At 37.0% G+C, this 23692-nt stretch overlaps 1 protein-coding gene across 1 annotated transcript; it reads right to left on the bottom strand.

Annotated features, from left to right (window-relative positions):
* On the bottom strand, positions 1-23692 carry LOC127856338 (zinc finger protein 91-like). The gene is made up of 8 exons (XM_052392473.1): positions 23587-23692; positions 11957-15023; positions 8836-9003; positions 7935-8054; positions 7281-7399; positions 4893-5028; positions 3615-3775; positions 1-2286 (listed from the first exon to the last, which is right to left on the bottom strand). Exons 2-8 carry the CDS (start codon positions 14958-14960, stop codon positions 2029-2031), a joined length of 3966 nt encoding a protein of 1321 aa, XP_052248433.1. The 5' UTR covers positions 14961-15023; positions 23587-23692; the 3' UTR covers positions 1-2028.

The following is a 23692-nucleotide window of genomic DNA, read 5'->3' as shown; positions in this document are numbered from 1 at the left end:
TACGATTAGGTCATCTTTAATTTTTAAAATCAACTGAACAAAGCATGGACTATTTTCATAACATGATCTTGGTAACAGCAATTCATTATTATACAGTTGCAAAAGTAAATTCATTACATGCCAATTCAACTAACCAACAGTTAAAACATCAACATTGTGAACAAACCTTGAAAACACATCTAGATGTGTGAAACATTCAGTTGGTGTCTAGGATCTTTCTCACGGTAAATGTTCAACCAATTAAACATTTAAGGCATTAATCCATTAACATGCAACATTCAAAGACAACAATAAAACCATGTCTACCTATATTTTTAAGTCCAAAATGTTTATCTTCATAAATTTGACAAGAGTGGAATTGGAATAAAATGGGAAAAAAATAATAAGAAAGTAGCATACATTTGACAAGAGCGGAATCGGAATAAATTGGAAAAAAATAAGATTTTTTTTCTGAAACTCAAAAAAAACAAGAGATGTGTTTGTCAGAAACACAATGCCCCATACTGCGCCTCTTTGAAGCCATATATTTGACCTTTGACCTTGAAGGATGACCTTGACCTTACACCACTCAAAATGTGCAGCTCCATGAGATACACATGATTGCCAAATATCAAGTTGCTATCTTCAATATTGCAAAAGTTATGACCAAGGTTAATTTTTTGGGACACACAGCGACTGACTGAATGACACAGTGACAGACAGACAGGCCAAAAACAATATACACCCGATCTTTTGATCCGGGGGCATAGAAACAACAGAATGCAAATACATAGTTTACCTTAAATAATTTCATATTCATAAACATTATGTACAAAGTTTCTACAAAGTTATGCTTTCTGGAAAAATGCCAACTTATCACTGCATCCTAGTTAGTTTTCCTCACATGTGATAACTTAATGATATTAAATATTAAGTATTCCGTAATGCGTTTGAAGAAAAATGATATATTTCTTATACACAAACAAATTAATGTTGTGTTTCAACAATTTCACATGTACCCGGTATGTTCAGTTAATTAATGAAATAAAGAACATGTGAGACATACAAAGGAAATGGCTTAAATAAGTGAACTTCAGTAATCGTAAAATGTTGGTGCACAACATTCACTTTTAACTGAAAATTCTATGTTTAATGAAAATGTTGCACAATGTCAAATAAAAGTATCCATAGAAATTTGCTTCAACAAATTATAAAGGCTAATTATGTGTTACGACATCTTTTGTATTGATCATTGAATAAATTTATTTTATTGATCTTTTTTAACTTTCTTGAATAAGTGAAGCTTCGCGTTTTCCGCCACTCCGCCCAGTATGGAATGCTGGTACATTTCTTCAAATTACTGACAAATCAGTCTGGAACATCAAGTTGCTTTGTGAATACAGGCCCAGACAACTCAATAATGTGTTATAAAACATAAGTGTCCAAGTTGTTAGTCTAAAACATTTCCACATCCAGGGCGAAATAAATAATTAAGAATAAATAATTGTTAAATAAACAAGAGATGTGTTTGTCAGAAACACAATGCCCCGTATTGCCCTGCTTTGAAGCCATACATTCGACATTTGACCTTGAAGGATGACCTTGACCTTTCACAACCTAAAATGTACAGCTCCATGAGATACACGTGCATGCCAAATATAAAGTTGCTATCTTCAATATTGCAATAGTTATGACCAAGTCTAAAGTTTTGACGCCGCTTTGAAGCCATATATTTGACCTTTGACCTTGAAGGATGACCTTGACCTTTCACCACTCAAAATGTGCAGTGCCATGAGATACACATGCATGCCAAATATCAAGTTGCTATCTTCAATATTGCAAAAGTTATTCAATATTGCCAAACTTTTACCAAGGTTAAAGTTTTCCACAGAATGACAGACAGACAGACAGGCCGAAAACAATATACCCCGATCATTCGATCCGGGGGCATATTGAGCCTTGTTCACTGGACTCAATGAATAAGCATCAAGTGTTGTCCCAGATCAGCCTGTGCAGTCTATATTTTAAATACGGCCCAGAATGACAACCCTATTTCTCCGCATCCAGGACATTGAGCAACTTAAAAGTTCCATCGGGGTACAGGATGATCTGACATTGCTGTGCGTCCTCTGGGATTTCCAGCACATGACCGTCGAAGTCACACACTTGAGCCTCATAGTCGCTGCCATTGCCGCTAGAAACCATTTCAGTGGCAGTCCCACTTGCAGTTCCTTCTGAAGTCTGAATGATGAAGTTCTGCTCGCCTTCTGATAGTTCCACAAATTCCACCTGATCGTTGCCTTCGCTCTGATATAGAACGTTATTGAGCATCGGTTATAAACTAGTTAATAAAGGTATTTGTTAATAATATAATATTCAATTGTTTGAATATTCTTTTTATTGGCCGACTCTAATAAATTGATACAACTAGAGCAAGAGTTTGTGGTCAGAGACATATGCCCCCCTTAACATTGCTTTGAACTAGTGACCCCAATTTAAAAAGGGGTCATCTACTGTCCAAGGCCAATGCACATGAGAAGCATCAAGCCAAAATGTCAATTTGTTGACAAGTAATAGATCAGAAACGATGTTCACACTTATTGTGAGTGACCTTGACCTTTGATCTAGTGACCCCAATGTCAATAGGGGTCATCTTCTGTCCAAAGCCAATGCACATGGGAAGTATTAAGCCAATCAGTGAACCAGTTGATGAGTTATTGATCGGAGACAATTATTTCTGTCTAGTAATACCTTAATCATGATCTTGTATTCCTCCTGGGAAATCATACCTTAATCATGAACTTGTTTTCCTCCTGGGATCATACTGTTATACCTTAATCATGAACTTAAATTATTCCTGAGAAATCATACCTTAATCATGAACTTGTATTCCTCTCGGGAAATCATACCTTAATCATTAATTTGTATTATTCCTGAGAAATCATACCTCAATCATGATCTTGTATTCCTCCTTGGAAATCATTCCTTAATCATGAACTTGTATTCCTCCTGAGAAATCATACCTTAACCATAAACTTGTAATCCTCCTGGGCAATCATACCTTAATCATGAACTTGTATTATTCCTGAGCAATCATATGGTTTCATACCTTAATCATGAACTTGTATTCCTCCTGGGACATGAACTTGTATTCCTCACGGGAAATCATACCTTAATCATGAACTTGTATTCCTGCATGGAAATCATACCTTAATCATGTACTTGTATTCCTCTTGGGAAATCTTACTGTAATCATGAACTTGCATTCCTGATACCTTGATCGTAAACTTTTATCCCACTTTTACAGCGAATTCGGTTGATTAAAGCCCCGTTGATTAAATATCATCTATAATCAACGGCAGGAAATGACGTGAATATTTCGACGAAATGATGTCATAAATCCAGCGACATTATACAGTTAAACTAATTTTGTTTAAATAAAAAGGTTTACAAAATAAAAAGTGGGATAAATAGATGAGAGTTGATTATAGATCAGGTTTATCATGCTCGGCACGAAAACAAAAAAGCACTCGCCAAGGCTCGTGCTTATTGTTTTCTAAGCCTCGCATGATAAACCTGATCTATAATCAACACTAACCTATTATTCTTTATGTATTCCTCATGGGAAATCATACCTTAATCATGAACTTGTATTCCTCCTGGCCTGATTGTACCTCCTCTTGCTCTACAGACTCTGTGAGACGAGAGGTGTTGACTGCCATCACAGGAATGGTGGTCTCCTTGCCTGTCTCATCCATTAAAATGACAGGCACTGTCTTGTTTCCTTGGAGATACACTACAAAATAAATTTGGGCTGCTCTCTTAGAAAACCGGGCTTAATGCATGTGTGGTCCTAAATTAGCCTGTGCAGTTCACATTGGCTAAGCAAGGACAACACTTTCTGCTTTTATTGTATTTTTCTTCAAAGTGTCTTTGTATCAAAAGTCCAGTTGTGGCGTAAGTGTAGTCCTTAATTAGCCTGTGCAGATTGCACAGGATTATCTGGGATGACAGTTTAGGACCATGCATTATGCCCAGTTTCCCTAAAGTAAGGCTCTTATCAGTGCCCCAGATAATTATTTTGGAAATAGGGTTTTCACCCACTGATTTTGAAAAATAGGGTGATTTCATTCTTGGAATAGGGTGAAATGAGTTATAAGATGCATACAGTAAAATCAGTGATCGACTGATATTTTGGCGCAACAATTGCGGACGTCTTTCTCTTAGACATTTTTGTTACGCATCGTATTAGAAACTGAAAGTACAGACACTTAACAAATACATGCACAATGAACGACGGATTAAGTCAGATTGAAAACGCATGTATGTCGTCGTAAATAATTTGGTCAGCTGCTTTATTTAACTATGAAATCTAGTCCGCAGAGCGTTTGAATAGCTTTGACTGTTTTATTGCTCTGTCACCAAGGCGCTTGCTGAATAAAAGCGTCGCCGCGTAACGAAAATAATCACAAAAAATACCGAAAATGAGCAAAGTATTTTCGATCAAAGCTATTGTATCGTACGCATCAAATAAGACGAATGTGCGTAAAAGGCAAATCGGGTGCGTTTTCAATACGCATGATATTGTATTTCTTTGCGTTTTTAAACATTTTAATAGGGTGAAAGACGCAGATACGCAGCTTATCTGGGGCACTGCTCTTATAAGTTACAATTTGACTGTTTCTTTTCAGAAAAAAAATGTAATGAAATCTTTGATGTTAAAATGCCTGATGTGCAAACAAGCAATATTGTGTACTAGTTCTAATATTCCTCCTTATTGTTTTGTTGAGTAACATAAATAAAATGTAGTCAATTGTAAAAACATACTTCTAAAGCAAATTCTATTGAGGGGAAATCTGTGTTAGAATCTGGACTGCATGATCACAGTCATCAAATAGTCCTACTCCACTTACCTGAATAGCCCTCTCCTGGCGAGATGATGTTGCGCCTGCCATAACCATGACGACCATTCTTCTTCCTCTTCTGCTTTACGCCCTCATGCACTACACGCTCGTGATTCCTGGCTTTAGGACGAGACGGGAACGTCACCTTAAAAAAAACAATCAAGCCCATTTTAGTTTAAGCCTATTTATTTTAGCTTGGTTTAAGCCAAAGGTTTACTGCAACGGTCTCTGTTTCCTGGGTAGAGCCAGTGCTGGTGTCTTTGGGAGATATCCAAGGAACGCTCTAAGAGGGTTTCAATTCCTTGACCTCCCAATTAGTTTGTTAATGAAATTCCCGTCACTTTTCAAAAGTACAAATTCATAGAAAATTCTCAGATCAACAGTGTTTTTTATGGCAATTTCCGGGCCGATATGCGGCCCCATTCCCCTCAAAAAGAGTATATATTTTTCCCCCGTTTTGTAAAAAAATCCCCTCCAGAAGTTAAAAAAATTTGTTTTTTGTTTTTTTTTAGAAAAAACTGTCTCATAATCATGATAAATATATCTCAAATTTATTTCATAAACAACTAACAAAGAATATAACTATAATTTATATTATTTTGAATTATTTTAAAGAGTTGTTTTAAATAGTTTTTCCCAAATCAGTGGACTTTTCACATTAATTGCATTTTTGCCAAAATGGCCAAGAAAAGGCCTGATGTATCTATATTGTGTCAATATTTGTTGATAAAATCATTCCAATTTGGTCCATTTTAATGATAAAAAATGCTCAAATTTGCCATTGTATCGATTTAAAGATCCCAATTAGACTCAAAATGGCTAAGAAAACTGAGACTGTGCATGAAGGCTGAACTGTCTGAAACTAATGTTGAAAATATCATTGATATATATATATATTAATTTTCAGAAAAAGGACAAAGACATTCAGCTGTGAATATTATATTCATACAAACATGTGTATTAATATAATAAATATCATTACATATAAACAAGTGAATTTTTAATTTTCCCCTTTTCCTAAAAAACGACGCATTTTTTCCCCTTTGGACGGGCCCCGCCACCATTCCCCTATAAAAGAAAAAAAACACTGAGATTCAATAACTTTTTGATATTTTTTTGACAAGTTTAAGTCTAAGCTGAATGAATTTTATAGTCACAGATTTATTATCTCTCAGGAACATCTGGTACAACAATCCAAGTTTAACTGAGATAAAAACAACAAAATGTGTTAGTATCTTAAGGTAAATTATGTTTCTGAGTGTCCTCACCCCACAGTATTTGCATTTGCTGGCCCCAGGTACTCACCCACAGTATTTGCACTTGCTGGCCCCAGGTAATCACCCCACAGTATTTGCACTTGCTGGCCCCAGGTACTCACCCCACTGTATTTGCACTTGCTGGCCCCAGGTACTTACCCCACAGTATTTGCACTTGCTAGCCCCAGGCACTCACCCCACAGTATTTGCACTTGCTGGCCCCAGATACTCACCTCACAGTATTTGGACTTGCTGGCCCCAGGTACTCACCCCACAGTAATTGCACATGCTGGCCCCAGGTACTCACCCCACAGTATTTGCACTTGCTGGCCCCAGGTACTCACCCCACAGTATTTGCACTTGCTGGCCCCAGATACTCACCCCACAGTATTTGCACTTGCTGGTCCCAGAAACTCGCCCCACAGTATTTGCACTTGCTGGCCCCAGGTACTCACCCTACAGTATTTGCACTTGCTGGCCCCCGGTACTCACCCCACAGTATTTGCACTTGCTGGCCCCAGGTACTCACCCCACAGTATTTGCACTTGCTGGCCCCAGGTACTCGCCCCACAATATTTGCACTTGCTGGCCCCAGGGTAGTTGTGTTTCTGAGTGAACTCACTCCCACAGTATTTGCACTTGCTGGCCTCAGGTACTCACCCCACAGTATTTGCACTTGCTGGCACCAGGTACTAACCCCACAGTATTTGCACTTGCTGGCCCCAGGTACTTACCCCACAGTATTTGCACTTGCTGGCCCCAGGCACTCACCCCACAGTATTTGCACTTGCTGGCCCAAGGTACTCACCCCACAGTATTTGCACTTGCTGGCCCCAGATATTTACCACACAGTATTTGCACTTAGTGGCCCCAGATACTCACCCCACAGTATTTGCACTTAGTGGCCCAAGGTACTCACCCCACAGTATTTGCTCTTGCTGGCCCCAGGCACTCACCCCACAGTATTTGCACTTAGTGGCCCAAGGTACTCACCCCACAGTATTTGCTCTTGCTGGCCCCAGGTACTCACCCCACAGTATTTGCACTTGCTGGCCTCAGGTATTCACCCCACAGTATTTGCACTTAGTGGCCCCAGATACTCACCCCACAGTATTTGCACTTAGTGGCCCCAGGTACTCACCCCACAGTATTTGCACTTGCTGGCCCCAGGGTAGTCATGTTTCTCAGTCATGTGGATCATCAGACGGACTCGTTGACTGAACCCTGCCTCACATATCTGGCATTTGAAGCTCTTCTTCTCTACAATAAAATCAAAGTAAAGGTTACTTCCACATCTTAAATATTGCCCAAGACAAGAATGATTTATAAAAACCGAAATGACAAATTCTTACAATTCTCCTGCAGTCTATTATCCTCTGATAACAAATTTAAATTACAGAGTGGGGTTTGACAATGTTAGAAACCTAGTTTCATTTGAAGGAAGAATTTGGTAAAGTATTCAAAGCAAAAATTCTCCACTTAGAAGATCCCTGGAACCCTGCCCCAGTAGAATAAGCCTTGTTCTGGGAAAAATGGGTTTAATGCATGTACATAGTGTGGTCCCAGATTAGCCTGTGCAGAAGCCTGTGCAGTCTGCACAAACTAATCTTAGATCACACTTTTTGCCTAAATTATAATTTTGCTAAGCAGATACTTAAAAATACCATATGAGCAAAACGTTTTGTCCCTGATTAGCCTGTGCAGTCTGCACAGGGATGACACTACGCACACGCATTAAGACCAATTTTCTAAGCATGCAGCTTATATGCTTCTACAACAGAACAAACTACAATACCTAGATGTGTCTGAAGGTGTGTTTTCAGGTAGAGCTCGGTAGTGAAGCCCTTGCCACAGTAAGTACAGATCTTGTCCCTGGGGCCGTGAGTCTGCATATGGATCTCTAAGTACTTGGCCCCTGCAAAAGGTTAATACTATTAACCGTTAATAGGCACTATAACATTACATTTACATTGCATTTACATTATATTCAGTGATGATTTACATTACCTTTACATTACATTTACATTATATTTACATAAAAGATTTCCATTTATTATAGAGCAAAAAATTGGGCCAAATTGCCCCCAACGAAAAGTTTATATTTTCCCCTCAAATTGAAAAATAATGATCCTTCAAACACAATTATTTTTAATTTTTTTATTACAGTAAAACAAGTTTTTAAATACTATAAAAACTTGTCTGTATTTATTTTCTAGTTAAAGCTTTGTCTTATTCATTAATTGAGGCAAATTAAAAATATTATGATATTTCCCTTGTCATGGCAAACTGCAAATGCATTAAGCCCTGTTTTCCCAGAATGAGACTCATTTACATTTACAGTACAGTGACACATGACTCAGTGTGTTTTTTTTCATTCAAATTTAGGTCCAGGAGGGGGACCCATTCCCAAGGAAAAAAAGTATATTTTTTTCCCAAATGGGACATTAAAATTCCTTATGAAAGGTTTTCAACAATTTTTTTTTAAATAAGTCTAAACACGTAAATTAACTCAAAGTCCAGCCCTGTAAGTTAAACCTTAGAAAATATCATATTGAATTCACTTGTATTATCAATTTCATAGTATTTGTAAGCATAAATCAACAACATTAATTTCCCAAATTTAGTAAAAAGAACGTGATTGTTCTCAATGCAATGGCCCAATTCCCAAAATGGTGACAAAAAAAACACTGCAGTACCTTTGTACAGTTTGCCACAGATGTTGCACACCTGGTCTGCTTTCTTCTTGTGTGACTTCACCTTGTGGTCAGTGAGGTAGCGCCTACTCTTGTAGTACTTAAAGCAGATGTCGCACTGGAACTCCTTCGTGTCCCTGTGAGTCTCCATGTGACGCTTCAGTCGCTTCACTGAAGTCAGAGGAAGAGATTTCAATAGAGTCAAACCATGGGTCAAACGACCCTGTGCTTGAAGACAGTTGCAAAATGCATGCATCAAAAAGCAGGAGTTTGCATCAATTGAAAGCCCTCATATTCTCCCTTATACATTTTCCAAGTAGATTGTAGTAAAGGAAGTTATTAAATGGACCCCACTATTCTTCATGCCACCAAATTGCAATTATTATTTACTTTTTTTTTTACTGTAGTTGTCTGTATCTGATCTGCCTTGCATCACATTAACACATGTATAAAACTTTTACTTTAACCCATAGTTCCACAGCTGTACATAAACAATAGTTTTGTTTGTGTTTTTTGTGGTGTTTTGGAAATTTTCATAACATCAATTTAAAGCATCTGCAGAGCATATAACACATATGCAGATACAAAATAAATATTAACTTATTTAATTTCGAGGCTCTAAAATATTATTTTGAATTATCAAAAATTCAAGCCAAAGACCATGAATCCTTGTTTTTAAAATCTCAGCGCAATCTTTTTAGCCCCAATCAGGATGCAATAGAGTGAAATGTCCACTAGTTGAACAATATACATTTTCAACAACTATATTTCACTAGCCCTCAAGCTATCCGACTGGTGGTAAGGTTAATATCTGCTTTACTGATCTTCCTCATATTCACAACCAATAAATACCTGTACTATGCAGTGTTTATTTTCATTTTTAATCTTAATATTTTGTTCATCTCCCATCCATATAAGATCAACCACAGTAAATATAATACTGGACACACTTGTGTCCTCAATTTTGATGCATTTGCTAGCAAAACAACAACATTAATTTCCCAATTTTAGTCAAAACACCATGAATTTTCCCAATCCAAAGAGACAAGGCCCCATTCCCAAAATGGCAGAAAAAAACACTGCTATGGTAGCGAGGGCATACTGGATATTATGTGTGTGCCTACTGATTTGGAGGTGTTGTGTTCAATAAATCCTACTGTATTATCATTCTCTAGATCCTTAAATACCAAGTACTGGTTCAACAAAAGTCAGGGTCTTCCCCAGGCCATTTAAGCGCCCCTTGCCGGGGCGCTTGAATTTCGAAATCAGAGTCCCCGGGGCGCTTGAAATTTTCCGATCAGTGTATTCTTCAGTAAAAGAAAGTGGAGATTGTCCAAAAAATTCAAGGTTTCCCTATCAGTGTATCAATATTCCCTGTTTTAAAAGAGCACTCGGTACCTACTTTCACAAGTAATCGCCATAAACACCACATGGGGTAATGGATAATCCACTGATAAGAGAATAGCATGACGCGCATATCGATTATTCTAGCCACATTACACGGTCATTTAAATGCTGACAAGGATGTATCTGGTAACTTTCCAGTCGTCAAACTGTGAAGTTCATCGTCCAATCGGTTACGCGAATGCTTATGAGGGCGGGGTTAACTATCGACCATTATTTTTGATTGACGTCGGGCATGAAGTAAGAGTTTATCGCAGCTTGATTAGTAAGAAGTTGTACCATTTGAGTAATATAAACCGGTAATTAGTACAGTACAGAACATTAAAGACGGTTTAGGGCATCATCATCACACCTTTTTACTGTAAACAAGTGTTACCTATGACTCATAATTAATACGAGAAATTAATTGCAAGTGGTAAACAATTAATTATTATAGCGAGTAAGTTGTGCAAATGACTCCCGGTTACAATTATGTGATAACAATTTATTTAATTCCAGTACATGTATTTTTCAACATGTCCATTTATAGAACTGATTAACCTCATTTTTCTGACATTTATTCGACACGTAATGCGCTTTAACAAATTTTCGTTGAATTAATTACGAACACTTGTAAATGTTTCGTCTGATAATCGATAGTTAGAAGACTGATGATGGCAACCGGCCGTGACAACGTGAATTTCATGCATAATTCCGTCAAAACATTTATTCGACTCGTAAAGTGTTTAAACAAATTATCGTTGAATTTATAACGCAACGGCTAATATTTGTTGAAATCTCAAATGGGAATAATTAAATTTGTAATCCGAAACCCATTCCCGTAAGTCGATGTTAACGCGTTTTTAATCCGAAACACACTTCCGAATGTAAATGTAACCGCACCGTTAAATATTTTTGCTTCAAATTAGCAGTGCAAATTTATTTTGTGTCGAATCTTTTTGTCAATTAAAAAGAGCGCGAAAATTATGCAGCATGTAAAACGTCGCGTCTATTGCATACAAATGGCGTGTATTGAGCGTTTTAACAAGCACACAACAGGTCAGGGGATTGACGCATATTCAGAGGCAATATTTCATCAAATCTATAAATAGTCACTTAAAAAATGGCAAGGTTTGTGTTAATGAAATAACGGAAAGCTTTTATCGTAAATATTTACCAGAAAGAGATTGATAAAAACGGAAAAACGGGATTATCGGGTAATAAATAGAAACTTGAAAAATAGTAAGTATACAGTAATAGAGTCGGGTTGAAACGGATGTATTGGGGAATCGTTCGAGTCGGGATTTTACTATCTGTGCGGAAAAGTTTTAAAACAATTAAACAATATAAAAAAATATATATTTTTAAATGAATGGTTTTTTTTTAGAGTCATAGCGCACCAAATGACGTCTTTTGACGCTGTTATCTTTAAGTTATAACGCACCACAGAACGTGAATTGACACGTTAAATTAAAAAAAATCAACGTCGGGAGGGGACACCCCTCCCGATCCCACCCCCGATCGGCCCCGGGGCGCCTGAAAAAATTCCTGGGGAAGGCACTGAAAGTATCCAATACATGTAACCCTAAAGCCTTTAAAACATTTTAGATAAAATAAATATTTTTAAAGTAATGTTCTCTCAAGAATACAAACCGGATTTCTAAAACAGGAAATAGTAACTATTTTATGAGAAAAATCATCATAATTAATGTAAAATATATTTCCAACAAACAAATCTTACCATAAATTTGAGCCCCACATATTTCACAGGCAGCCATTTCTGAATCCCTCTTAGACAGTGATCCGATTCCCCGTTGGCCTCTTGGTTTCATCCTCTTAAGATCATCTGCCATTTCTTGCTGCAATTTTTTAACAACTTCTTCGGAATAGTACTTGTCTGACTTCAGAAGATGTTGCGATCTATGGTAATTGAATGAGTTTTGTGTCTTAAAGGTCGCATTACATACAGAGCAAGTGAGAATAACATTTTTCTTATGTGTTCTCAGCTTGTGCAAAGCGAGATGCTCACTTGTTTCAAAGACAGCGTGGCACACATCGCACATGATTTCATCTACGTCGATTTGGAAATCCATTGTAGAGTCCTTGTCGCTTTCATCCTTATTGGTATCACTCACATTTTGTTCCAATTGTTTACCACCTGTTTTATTTGAATCACCAGATTTTTCCAAAGGTTTAATTTTTACAACTTTACATGGTTCCTTTAACTGCTCAGAAATTTTATCAATATCCTCCTCGTCTCCAGAAATGGCTTCTTCTAACTCGGCAATCTCATCAAATTCATTTGAATCCTCATTGTTGATATTTACATAAATGCTCTCTTCTATCTCGATTGTTCTGTTAAAATCAACCTCTTCTTCCAAAATTTCGCCCCTATTGATATGAGTCTGCATATGGCTTCTCATACTTTCCTTCTTCCTGAGTTCTTTCTTACAGAGGTCACAGTAATAAATCCTTCTGCTATGAACTCTTCGCATGTGTTGACGATACTGGTTGCTACTGGTGTACATCTTTTCACAGATATGGCAAGTTGTGTTCAGCTTTGAAGAACTTCCACTATCATCTACAGGCTTTGGTTTAGTCCTTCTTACGTAGTCTTCATCTTTTTCATTCACTATCTCCACATCAGCTCGATTAACTGTGGCATTAAAGTCAACCTCGCTTGCTTTGATTTGATTTTTCTCGACATGATTTCTCATGTGGGACTGGTAGGTATCTTTTCGAATCAGTTCCTTCTTGCATAAAGGGCAGTAATAGATCTTTTTTAAATGAAACCTTCTCTTATGCCGGTTACAGATATACTTGTCTTGAAAGACTTTGTTGCAGACATCGCATTTCTGGGGCTGTAAATATTCAGCCCTTGCTTTTTTAAGTGTGGAGCCTTCACCATCACTGTCATTGCTTGTTTCAAACTTTTCAACACATCGATTATTTGATTCTGACTTGCTCAACAGCTTTCCTGCTTTCCATTTTGCTATAATTGACTTATCCTGTACCATCTCAAAAAGGCCATCTGTAGATTTATACACAAATGTTGTAGTTCCATCAGGATTCACTACATTTTTAGCTTCTATGTTAATAGTACCTGAACCATAAGGTTCTCTATGATTTTGGTTAATAGCTTGGGAGTTTTCATTAACTGTTTCAGTTTCATCCTCCTTGTTTAGACTTGTTTCATTTACTCTAGGGACTTCTATTATCTCATATGAAATTTCATTTAATGATGTCTCTTCCACTTCTTTCAGTAAAATGTGTTTTGCTATGTGCTGCTCAATCATCTGGCGGGATTTGAAAGAACGGTCGCACTTTGAGCATTTAAATCGGTACTTTCTATGAGCAACCCTTATGTGATCCTCCAAATGTATCTTCGACCTGAAGGATTTGTTGCAATGGCGGCATTTAAAGGGTTTATGATTATCATCAATCATGTGTGTAAGCTTGTGTCTACGAAGAGCTTTATATGTGAGCAGTCTACCACAGATAGCACAGGAGTACAGCATGTTTTTCTTAACAACACTTCGTCCTTCTCTATGCTTTCTATCATAATATTCTCTTGCAGTTTCTTTTGGAAGCCTTCCAGTTTGCATAATCTCTTTCTCAACTTCCTCCTCAGATTGTCTTAACGGCTTAGCTTCTACATAAGCTTCATTTAAAAGCTCTGGCATATCTTCAAATGCAGCTTCAACCACTTCAGCATGACTGACTTCTTCCAACTGAATTGTTTTCAAATAATTTAGTTTTTCAGGCTCATTCATATCAACTTTTTTTTTAGTCACTTCCATCTTACTTTCCTTTCTTATAATCTTCTTTGTTTCAGTCTCATTTCTTACGTTATTTTTCCCTGCTCGCTTTTCGTACCCTTTAGTGACTTCTTCTTTATCTTGGTGTGTGGGAGTTCCATACCCAGCCAATGCCTTGTAATCTACCTTTTTCATTGTTGCACGACCTACACTTCTACGTGTGCCATACTTAGATACTGAGCTCTCCTCAAAACTTTCATTACATTTGCCATCAGTTGTTTCTGTATCTTTATTTAGTTTTCTCTGTTTAAAAGCTTCAGATGCCACTTCTTCAGTTGCTTTGCGCTTCATTCCATCATGATTATTTCTAATTGGTTGTTCATCTATGTTTGGACTGGTTATTTTACTAGGTCTGCCTCTTCTTTTGACAACATTTTGCTCAGTAGATGTTTCACATGAATAACTTTTGTCTGCATTTACATTTTTAAAAGCATTAAGGTCTGTTCCATCATGCTCATTCTTAACATGTTCCTTCAACCTTTTTGGTCTACCTCTTTTCTTTTTAGCATTTACTGGACTCTCATCACTAACTACTTGCTCATCATTGATGTCAGTTTTTTTTTTGTTCTCCACAGTTTTTGGACTGTCCTTAGATAACTTTTTGTATGCTCTAGCTGTATGATCTTCATCACAGTAACTGTAGCTGGAAATCTTTTCTTTATCTACCATGTGACTATGCAATAAACTCATGGATGAGAAGGACTGATAACAAACACCACAGATATACTCAGCATGCTCAATGTCACTTGTGTTTTTATCCACAGTATAGTTTTCACCAGCTACATGTACATCATATAATTCATCAAGACCTTCAATTTCTCCATGTGTTTTAAGGTGAGCATAATATAAACCAATCTTGTCATATCCTTTGGAACAAAGTCCACAAACAAACGGACATAATACCTCTTTCATTTCAGTAGTTGCCATTATGCATGTACTATTAACGTGCCATTTTTTCTCAGAAATCTATCAAACTCTTGAAGTAGTAATCTGAAATGGATAAAATACCGTTTTGCATTTTGTAAATGATCAAAATTTCACAATACAAACGTAGTTACATTGTATATGACTGACTATACATGTATATTAGTATAATTTTAAAACCCATCAACAAAGCGATTCGGAAAATAATAGTAGTAATATGACTGTGATATCACACTTTTCAATGCCAATATCAAAACATTTCTTCATACACGTAATTTAATTTCAAATTGTAATACATAAGCGCTGTAAAACATGCATGCCCCCCAAATGGGCTGTCAGTTGTAGTAGCAGCCATTGTAAGAATTACGTTATCATCCGGAAACCATTTTACTGCTTCGAGTCACTGTGACCTTGAACTTTGACCTAGAGACCTGTAAATCAATAGGGGTCAACTGCCGATCATGACCAATGTCCCCATGAATTTTCCTGATCCTAGGCTTTAGCATTTTTGAGTTATCCTCCGGAAACCATTTTTCTGTTTCCAGTCAACAGATAAGGGTTGTATTTTCGTAATTACGAATTATTTTCAAGTCCGTTACGTATTTAATTTAAAATCTTGTCGTACCATTTAGAATTACATGTACAAAATCAAGTTACGAAAACTATTTTTACATCGGTTCGTATCGATTTTTATTCAGTTCTTTTCGCGTATTAAAGATCTTTTCGGTGCTTACATAGAATGGTTATCAGGTTTGTTAAACAAAGCGCATTTTTTCCAGTTAAAGCGGTGGGTACAGTCTATCTGTCAAAAAACAATGGCGGCACCCAGAGAGCGTCCTAAAAAAAAAATGCAAAGCGTGTAAAAACACGCTTTTAACATATTTTACGCAAAGTGAGCCGAAGTTGAATGTTAAGAAATACATTATAGAAAAGATCTTATACGATGTTGTATGTTTAGTTGTCGACACAGTCGGAAAAGCTATAAAAAAAACGTGACACGACAGGTCCAATTTTAAAACAAAAAAAACATTGAACGAGTGGGAGGGACAATTCCTGTGGCTTATCGTTGAAAAGATTGAAGGGGAGACCCGTTTAAATTATGAAATATGTACAAATTCATCGAAGATATGCAATCTAAGCACAGTTTGGGCATATGAAGGTATTTGAAAAATATAATTCTATAATACTGAATAGACACTGTTGAACTTGTGTAAATAAAGTTGCTAGTATGTTTATTTATAATTTTTTGCATGAAAATAACCATTATTATTTATTTTTAGGTCATTTAGAAAAGTTTAGAATTATTTTCCAAAACTAAGTAGTAACGTTAAGAATAAGAATCTTTTTGAAAATCTGGTAACGTTAAGAATTTCACAAAACCTTATCTGGAGCTCTGGTCAACGTGACCTTGACCTTTGACCTGAAAATTAATAGGGGTCATCTGCAAGTCATGATCAATGTTTCTATGAACTTTCCTGATCCCAGGCCTAAGCGTTTTTGAGTCTGGAAACCATTTGTTGGAGTGACCGACAGACTGACCAACAGACATGTGCAAAACAATATAGCTCCTCTTCTACGAAGGGGGGCAAAATAACAAGCTGTGTCTTAATCATTATGGTATTTTAGATAACTAATTATTAGGACAATTATTGTACCATATGCTAATCAAACACAAGGGACAAAATTGTCACAAAACCAGGTTTTCAGTTGAAACATTGTCTGATAAAGGGAGACAATTCAAAATGTGTATTGTTAACCCCCTTGTGTAAAATTGCCTTGATTTCAATTAGAAAACAAGGGCTGTTTGTAAAAACATGCATGCCCCCATATGGGCTGTCAGTTGTAGTGGAATCCAGTGTGTGAATACGTTTTTTGTCAATGTGACCTTGACCTTTGACCAAGTGACCTGAAAATCATTAGAGGTCATCTGCCAGTCATGATCAATGTACCTATGAAGTTTCATCCTCCTAGGCCTAATTATTTTTTAGTTATCATCCGGAAACCATTTTACTGTTTCAAGTCACTGTGACCTTGACCTTTGACCTAGTGACCTGAAAATTGATACAGGTCATCTGCCAGTAATGATCAATGTACCTATGAAGTTTTATGATCCTAGGTGTAAGCATACTTGAGTTATCATCCGGAAATGATTTTACTGTTTAGAGGCACTGTGACCTTGACCTTTGACCTAGTGACCTGAAAATCAATAGGGGTCATCTGCCAGTCATGATCAAAGTTCCTATGAAGATTCATGATCCTAGACATAAGCATTATTGAGTTATCATCCGGAAACCATTTTACTGTTTCGAGTCACTGTGACCTTTGATATAGTGACCTAAGAATCAATAGGGGTCATCTGCCAGTCATAATCATTGTTCCTATGAAGATTCATGATCCTAGGTGTAAGCATTCTTGAGATATCATCCGGAAACCATTTTACTGTTTTGAGTCACTGTGACCTTGACCTTTGACCTAGTGACCTGAAAATCAATAAGGGTCATTTGCCAGTCATGATTAATGATGTACCTATGAAGTTTCATGATCCTAGGCGTATGCATTCTTGAGTTATCATCCTGAAACCATTTTACTATTTCAAGTCACTGTGACCATGACCTTTGACCTAGTGACCTGAAAATCAATAGAAGTCATCTGCCAGTCATGATCAATGTACATGTACCTATGAAGTTTCATGATCCTAGGCCTAAGCGTTCTTGAGTTATCATCCAGAAACCATTTTACTATTTAAAGTCACTGTGACCTTGACCTTTGACCTAGTGACCTGAAAATTAATAGGGGTCATCTGCCAGTCATGATCAATGTACCTATGAAGTTTTATGATCCTAGGCCTAAGCGTTCTTGAGTTATCATCCGGAAACCCATCTGGTGGGCGGACCGACCAAAAAACAATTTACCCCCTCTTCTTCGAATGGGGGCATAAAAGTCTGATAAAGAGAGACAACTCAAAATCAAAATGTGCATTGTTACTGATTGAACTGTTCATAGTTACATAGTTGTTTCAAATTCAATCTATTTTTAGTTGTGGCAACCTTGACCTAGGAGATATTGACGTAATTCTTTCGTGCGACACACCGTCCAATAATGGTGAACAAATGTGCCAAATGATTTTAAAATGTCACAATTAATGACGTAGTAATGGCCCGGACAAGCTCATTTATGGCCGTTTTTGACCTTCAAACTCAAATTGTGACCTTGGAGATATCAACATGATTCTTTCGCCCGACACACTGTCTAATGACAGTGAACTAATGTGCCAAATGATTTTAAAATCTGACAATGAACGACAAAGTTATGGCCCGGACAAGCTCATATATGGCCATTTTTGACCTTCAAACTCAAATTGTGACCTTGACCTTGGAGATACATGATTCGACATAATTCTTTCGCACGACACACTGTCTAATGCACGCTTCCTGAAAAGGCCGGACCGCCGGTCTTGTGAAGCAAAATTCTTTATGGTTCGGGGAAATTTCTAACATCTCCAGTCCTTGTGACAGGTCAAAAAAATTGTGACTTAATACGGAAAAGTCTAATACTTGCCAAAAGAACGAAAACACCCAATTAGAATCCCTCTTTTTGTGAATTACGAGCCTTTTTGTCATTAAGAACACTAACGCATCACTAGTTTATAAGAGTGCTCTCCTTTTTTTTTTCTAAAACGTCAATTTTATTGGTCCGACATATTACCACCTATCCAATTACATGTACAAATGTTTCAACAAAAACTACACATGAAAATATGTTGTTGTTAAAGTTTCAATGGCGCTAGACAAGGCCAGAAAATGAAGCTAAGCGATGAGGATATAAAACAAAACCAAAAGAATATGAAGCAAAACAAGTAAAAAGAACTTCTCAAAGTAGTGGAAGTCTGACAGAAGTTGGCTGCATTATGACAAGTCACAATTCATATGTTTTGTGACATATGTTGAAACTATCCAATACGGTGCAAGTCTTCTCATCATGCAATGCGTAGTCATGGTATGTTATTTTGTTTTGAGTCTGACTATAATTTAAAGTTGTTGTCCATCATACACTCTAATCACAAGAACATGCAAACGTTTTGTTTTACTTTATCAGTGTACTTGTACACAGGCTGCACATTGCAATAAATATAAATGAGTTAAACATTACTTTATTCTTCAATTATAAACTCACGCTGTTCGGTCAGGATAATTTTTGTCCAGACAGGCAAACTTTTCCATCAGCCTGTCCGGTTGACAGGCACTTTTTGGGACTTTTCAGGAGGCCTGCTAATGATGGTGAACAAATGTGCCAAATGATTTTAAAATCTGACAATGAACGACAAAGTTATGGCCCGGACAAGCTTGTTCCCCCCACCAGCCCGCCCGCCGAGATTCGCCAATCTAATAACCAGTTTTTTTCTTCGAAAAACCTGGTCAAAAATGTGAATCGCAAATTTAGTCGGACAAGTATGATTTAACATTGTTATGCACACCTGTTGCTTACATCTTTTTAAAACAAGAGCACCGCCTTGTGGGTTCAGACCACTCATCTATTTTTCTTTTTAAAGGTGTAGGGACCTATCTCAATTTCAATCACAAAGAAGGGAGGGTTGGAGTGGAGAGGGGTGTATAGTGTGGGTGTGTGGTCATTTATTACATTATCTTCAAAAATGGCAACAAAAAAATTGCAAATTTTTCTTTATTTTTTTTTTTGGGGGGGGGGGGGATTCTTGGGTGGGATGGTTTGATGGTATTTCAAAAATAGAATAATTAAAATAAATAATTGTGTTTATAAACCAATATAAAAAAAATAGGGGGGGGGGAGGAGAAGGTGGGGGGATTGTGTTAGGGTGTGGTGGTCATTTATAAGATGATCTTAAAAAAAAATAAAAAAAATGTGTGTGTGTGTGTGTGTGGGGGGGGGGGGGGGGGGGGTGCGTCGTGGAGGATGATTTGTAAGAGTAAGAGTGCATTGTTACTGATTGTTCATAGTTACATACACTGTAACTCCAATATAGTGCGGTCCGTTATAACGCTGTGTCCAATATAACGCGGGGGGTCCTTGGATCCCGTTTTTTCTCCAACCTTCCATTTCTGATTCAAACCAATGTTATGCATCTTCATGTATTTTCAGAAAATTCAAAGATGGCGGCGATCACAGCCTGCTTGCTTTATCCGTCCGTTTAACCGATTTTAATCGATTTTAATCGATTAGAAGTTAAACGACACGAGAAAGCTAACTGGTGTTAATCTCTTGTGTAATGTCAATAAAGGTCAATAAAGGTGTGAAAACTTGCGAGTCAGTGTTTATTACATGTATTCTCTATCAGAGCGGCTCAGTGCGCTATTTTCAATAAGGTAAGTGCAAGTGGAATAATTATCAAATTAAAGTTATTCAAAACGATTAAAACATTTTTACTTTGATTTGATTGCAGTTTGTCCATATGAAAGGAGCGGCTGTGAAATATACTGCGCACAACTAGTATACTGCGCAGCCAGAGACTCGTGCAAGCAGAGAAAGATGACGGAATATTTCACATTTCATAGCGAATAGATGAATTACCTGTTAATGTTTTGTATGTATCGTGTATTGTATAAACTTTGACAGTGTTATCGTTTATTATATGCTATACATGCTTGATAAATAAAAAGATCTTTGTTTATGTTTAATGTTTCTGTTGTTTCTGTACGTGTACGAATAATAAATTAAATAATCCTAACGATTTATTTACGTGCTAACGCAGTATACTTAACAGAGATTCACTTCAATTTTTGCCATTTATCAGAAAGTCCACGGAAAGCACGATTTTTACATGACGCGTATGATGCAATAAAACATTTCTTTGTACATGTGTCGTATTGCATTCAATCTAAATTTAAAGTCGCTCGCCCAATTAAAGCTCTGTCCCATAATGCACTGTACTCTTTTTCTGAAAATTGGCGTCGGCATATGGATGTGCTTATGAATCTCATATTTCTCGTCATAAATGTTAAAGATTATTTTTTTCGTAATTGATGTTGTAATTATATTGGATTATCGGATGCATGTGCACATTAGAAAAGCGGTATGTATTACGTTATCGTTCGATTCGGTTTATATGCAAGTATTTTCGGATGACAACAGAGCATGGCAATACACAGGACCTATATTATAGGCTATACTTTACCTGTTTTTATATCCCCCTGCAATAAATTAGCTCAAAACTTATAACGCTGTCCGTTTATAACGCGGTTGCGTGGCTTGGACCCCGTCATCCGCGTTATATTGGAGTTACAGTGTAGTTGTTTCAAATTCAATCTATTTTTAGTTGTGGCGGCCTTGACCTTGGAGATATTGACGTAATTCTTTTGTGCGACACACTGTCCAATAATGGTGAACTGGATGGTTTGTAAGAGTAGTTTTTTCAAAGCATCAATCAAATCTAATCATAAACTAGAATGGCGCGGCAGAAGCCTATGCGTATCCCCACACCACATGTTTGACCCAGGGGTTCCCAGGGTCCGTAATGGGGCCATGCATAGTTGAAATTGACCGTATTGTCATAAGAGAAGTTCAGTATCAATTAATAGTGAATTGGTGTAGAAATGAAGAAATTATAGTTAAAGGCAATTTTGGGTGGGCGTGGCCTATGTGGGCGGACGCCCCAGGGTTGGTAATGGGGCCATGCATAGTTGAGATAAACTGTATTGTCATAAGAGAGGTTCAGTATCAATTTGGAGTGAATTGGTGTAGAAATGAAGAAATTATAGTAAAAGGCAATTTTGGGTGGGCGTGGCCTATGTGGGCGGGGCGCCCCAGGGTTGTTAATGGGGCCATGCATAGTCGAGATTGACCGTATTGTCATAATAGAAGTTCAGTATCAATGAGAAGTAAATCGGTGTAGAAATGAAGAAGTTAAAGTAAAAGCGATTTTGGGTGGGTGTGGCCTATGTGGGTGGGGTGCCTCAGGGTTGGTATTGGGGCCATGCATAGTTGAGATTGACCGTTTTGTCATGCAAAGTTGAGATTGACCGTATTGTCATAAGAGAATTTCAGTATAAATTTGAAGTGAATCGGTGTAGAAATGAAGAAATTATAGTAAAAGGCAAATTTGGGTGGGTGTGGTCTATGTGGGCGGGGCGCCCCAGGGTTGGTAATGGAGCCATGCATAGTAGAGATTGACCGTATTGTAATAAGAGAGGTTCAGTATCAATTTGAAGTAAATCGGTGCAGAAATGATGAAGTTAATGTAAAATAACATAAAAAAATGAGTGAAAATCTCTGACCCGGCCCGCCCCAACCCCCATAACTTTTGACCCAGGGGTCAGATCAAAATTCCAAATAGTGCAGGGTCGCACATATGCCCATAGCTACTATGTGTGTAAGTTTCAAGGTTCTAGTGCTTATAGTGCAGTTTTCAAAAAGCGTGGGGATGATTAAGAATCTATACAGTAGATGTATGTCACCAACCGAAAATGGGATAATACAAACATGGTTTCATTTACCTAGAGTGAAGTTCAATATCTTTTAAATTATGCTCTATCAATTTTGTGATTCATGGGGTTTAAAGGTTACATGACTTTGTAACATAAAACAGAATCGTATTAAATTGAAAAAAAATACAATTTCAGTTTTTATTTATGATAAGTATGTTCAGTGAATCAAATTTTCGAAGTTTTGTTGGCCAAATGCCTATTGCAATCGAGTACTCTTGCTTTTCGGATGTGGCATCTCCATACAAGGTTGTAAATGTAATTTGTATGAAACTATCGGATTTGCATGGTTAAACATGATGTAAATAAACAATTTGGGCATTGATATAACAGGAATTTAATGAATCCTGAAAGGAAAATCGTTTATTGCAGCATGGTTTGCATTAAGTCAGACATTTTTTTACTTGTTTCCTTAACTGCTTGACACACGGTAATAGGTCAAGATACTATATAGGTTCATCTGTGTAGATCACTAGATACAGGGTGCAGAATCACTTGAGTTTTTGGGGTGTTCCACCTTTTAACTTTATTGGATTTATTGGACAGTAAGTGGTTTTATTTCAAATAACTTTTTTAAACAAGTTTTCTGAAGAATTTCAACTACCCCGCATAAAAGACAGATTTTTATGCATGTGCACTTGTTTGATAATTTAATTTCTACTGTATTTATTCTACACGATAATGTTTAACCCCACGTGATATTTTGTCACCGATTTCAGACATGTTTAAGAATTTTATTCTTATACCTTAAGGCTTCAAGAAACTGTTCTTTTATGCATTATAGATTTGTGCAAACGTATTTCAATAACTTGATTTATTTGCAAAAATAAAGTTCTTTACGATGTGATTACACCCTGTCCAGCCCATGTGTAAACCCCTGAAACCTGTTGATACTGGCTTTTGCACGCTGGATACATGTATGATTTTTGTTAATTACAGTTGCTCTTATTTTTATTAAAGGAATATTATTTATGTTATCATGGTTAGCTATAGCTTGTTGAATGTTTGTGTTGCAAACTTTTCACTTATGCTTACAACATGTTAACAAGCGTTCCTAGGCTGGCGTAATCCCGTGTGATTGTATAATGGTGTTTAAAATAATACAATATTTCTACACCTGAGTAACGATATATACAAGCCAATGTAAATAATTGTGTGAAATTCCAAAATTGAACCTTCATCAAATCGAGCGAGAAAATCGGTAGTTGTAGCCGCCAAATAAACCAACAATTTGCTCCGAAAAATGGCGTCGTCCTTTTTCAAGAACAGTAACTCTAGGTG

The sequence above is a fragment of the Dreissena polymorpha genome, chromosome 13 (assembly GCF_020536995.1).
Source record: "Dreissena polymorpha isolate Duluth1 chromosome 13, UMN_Dpol_1.0, whole genome shotgun sequence".
In the NCBI taxonomy this organism is placed as follows: Eukaryota; Metazoa; Mollusca; class Bivalvia; order Myida; family Dreissenidae; genus Dreissena; species Dreissena polymorpha.
Note: the sequence above shows the minus strand (reverse complement) of the source record. Positions and strands in the feature narration are given on the sequence as shown.

Coding starts and splice junctions, on each gene's coding strand:
- LOC127856338 (XM_052392473.1), bottom strand. CDS start 14,960: ATGGCAACTACTGAAATGAAAGAGGTATTATGTCCGTTTGTTTGTGGA. Junction 8,055..8,835: donor CTGTGGCAAACTGTACAAAG/GTACTGCAGTGT, acceptor AACCTTTTGCAG/GGGCCAAGTACTTAGAGATC. Junction 7,400..7,934: donor ACACCTTCAGACACATCTAG/GTATTGTAGTTT, acceptor ATTTTATTGTAG/AGAAGAAGAGCTTCAAATGC.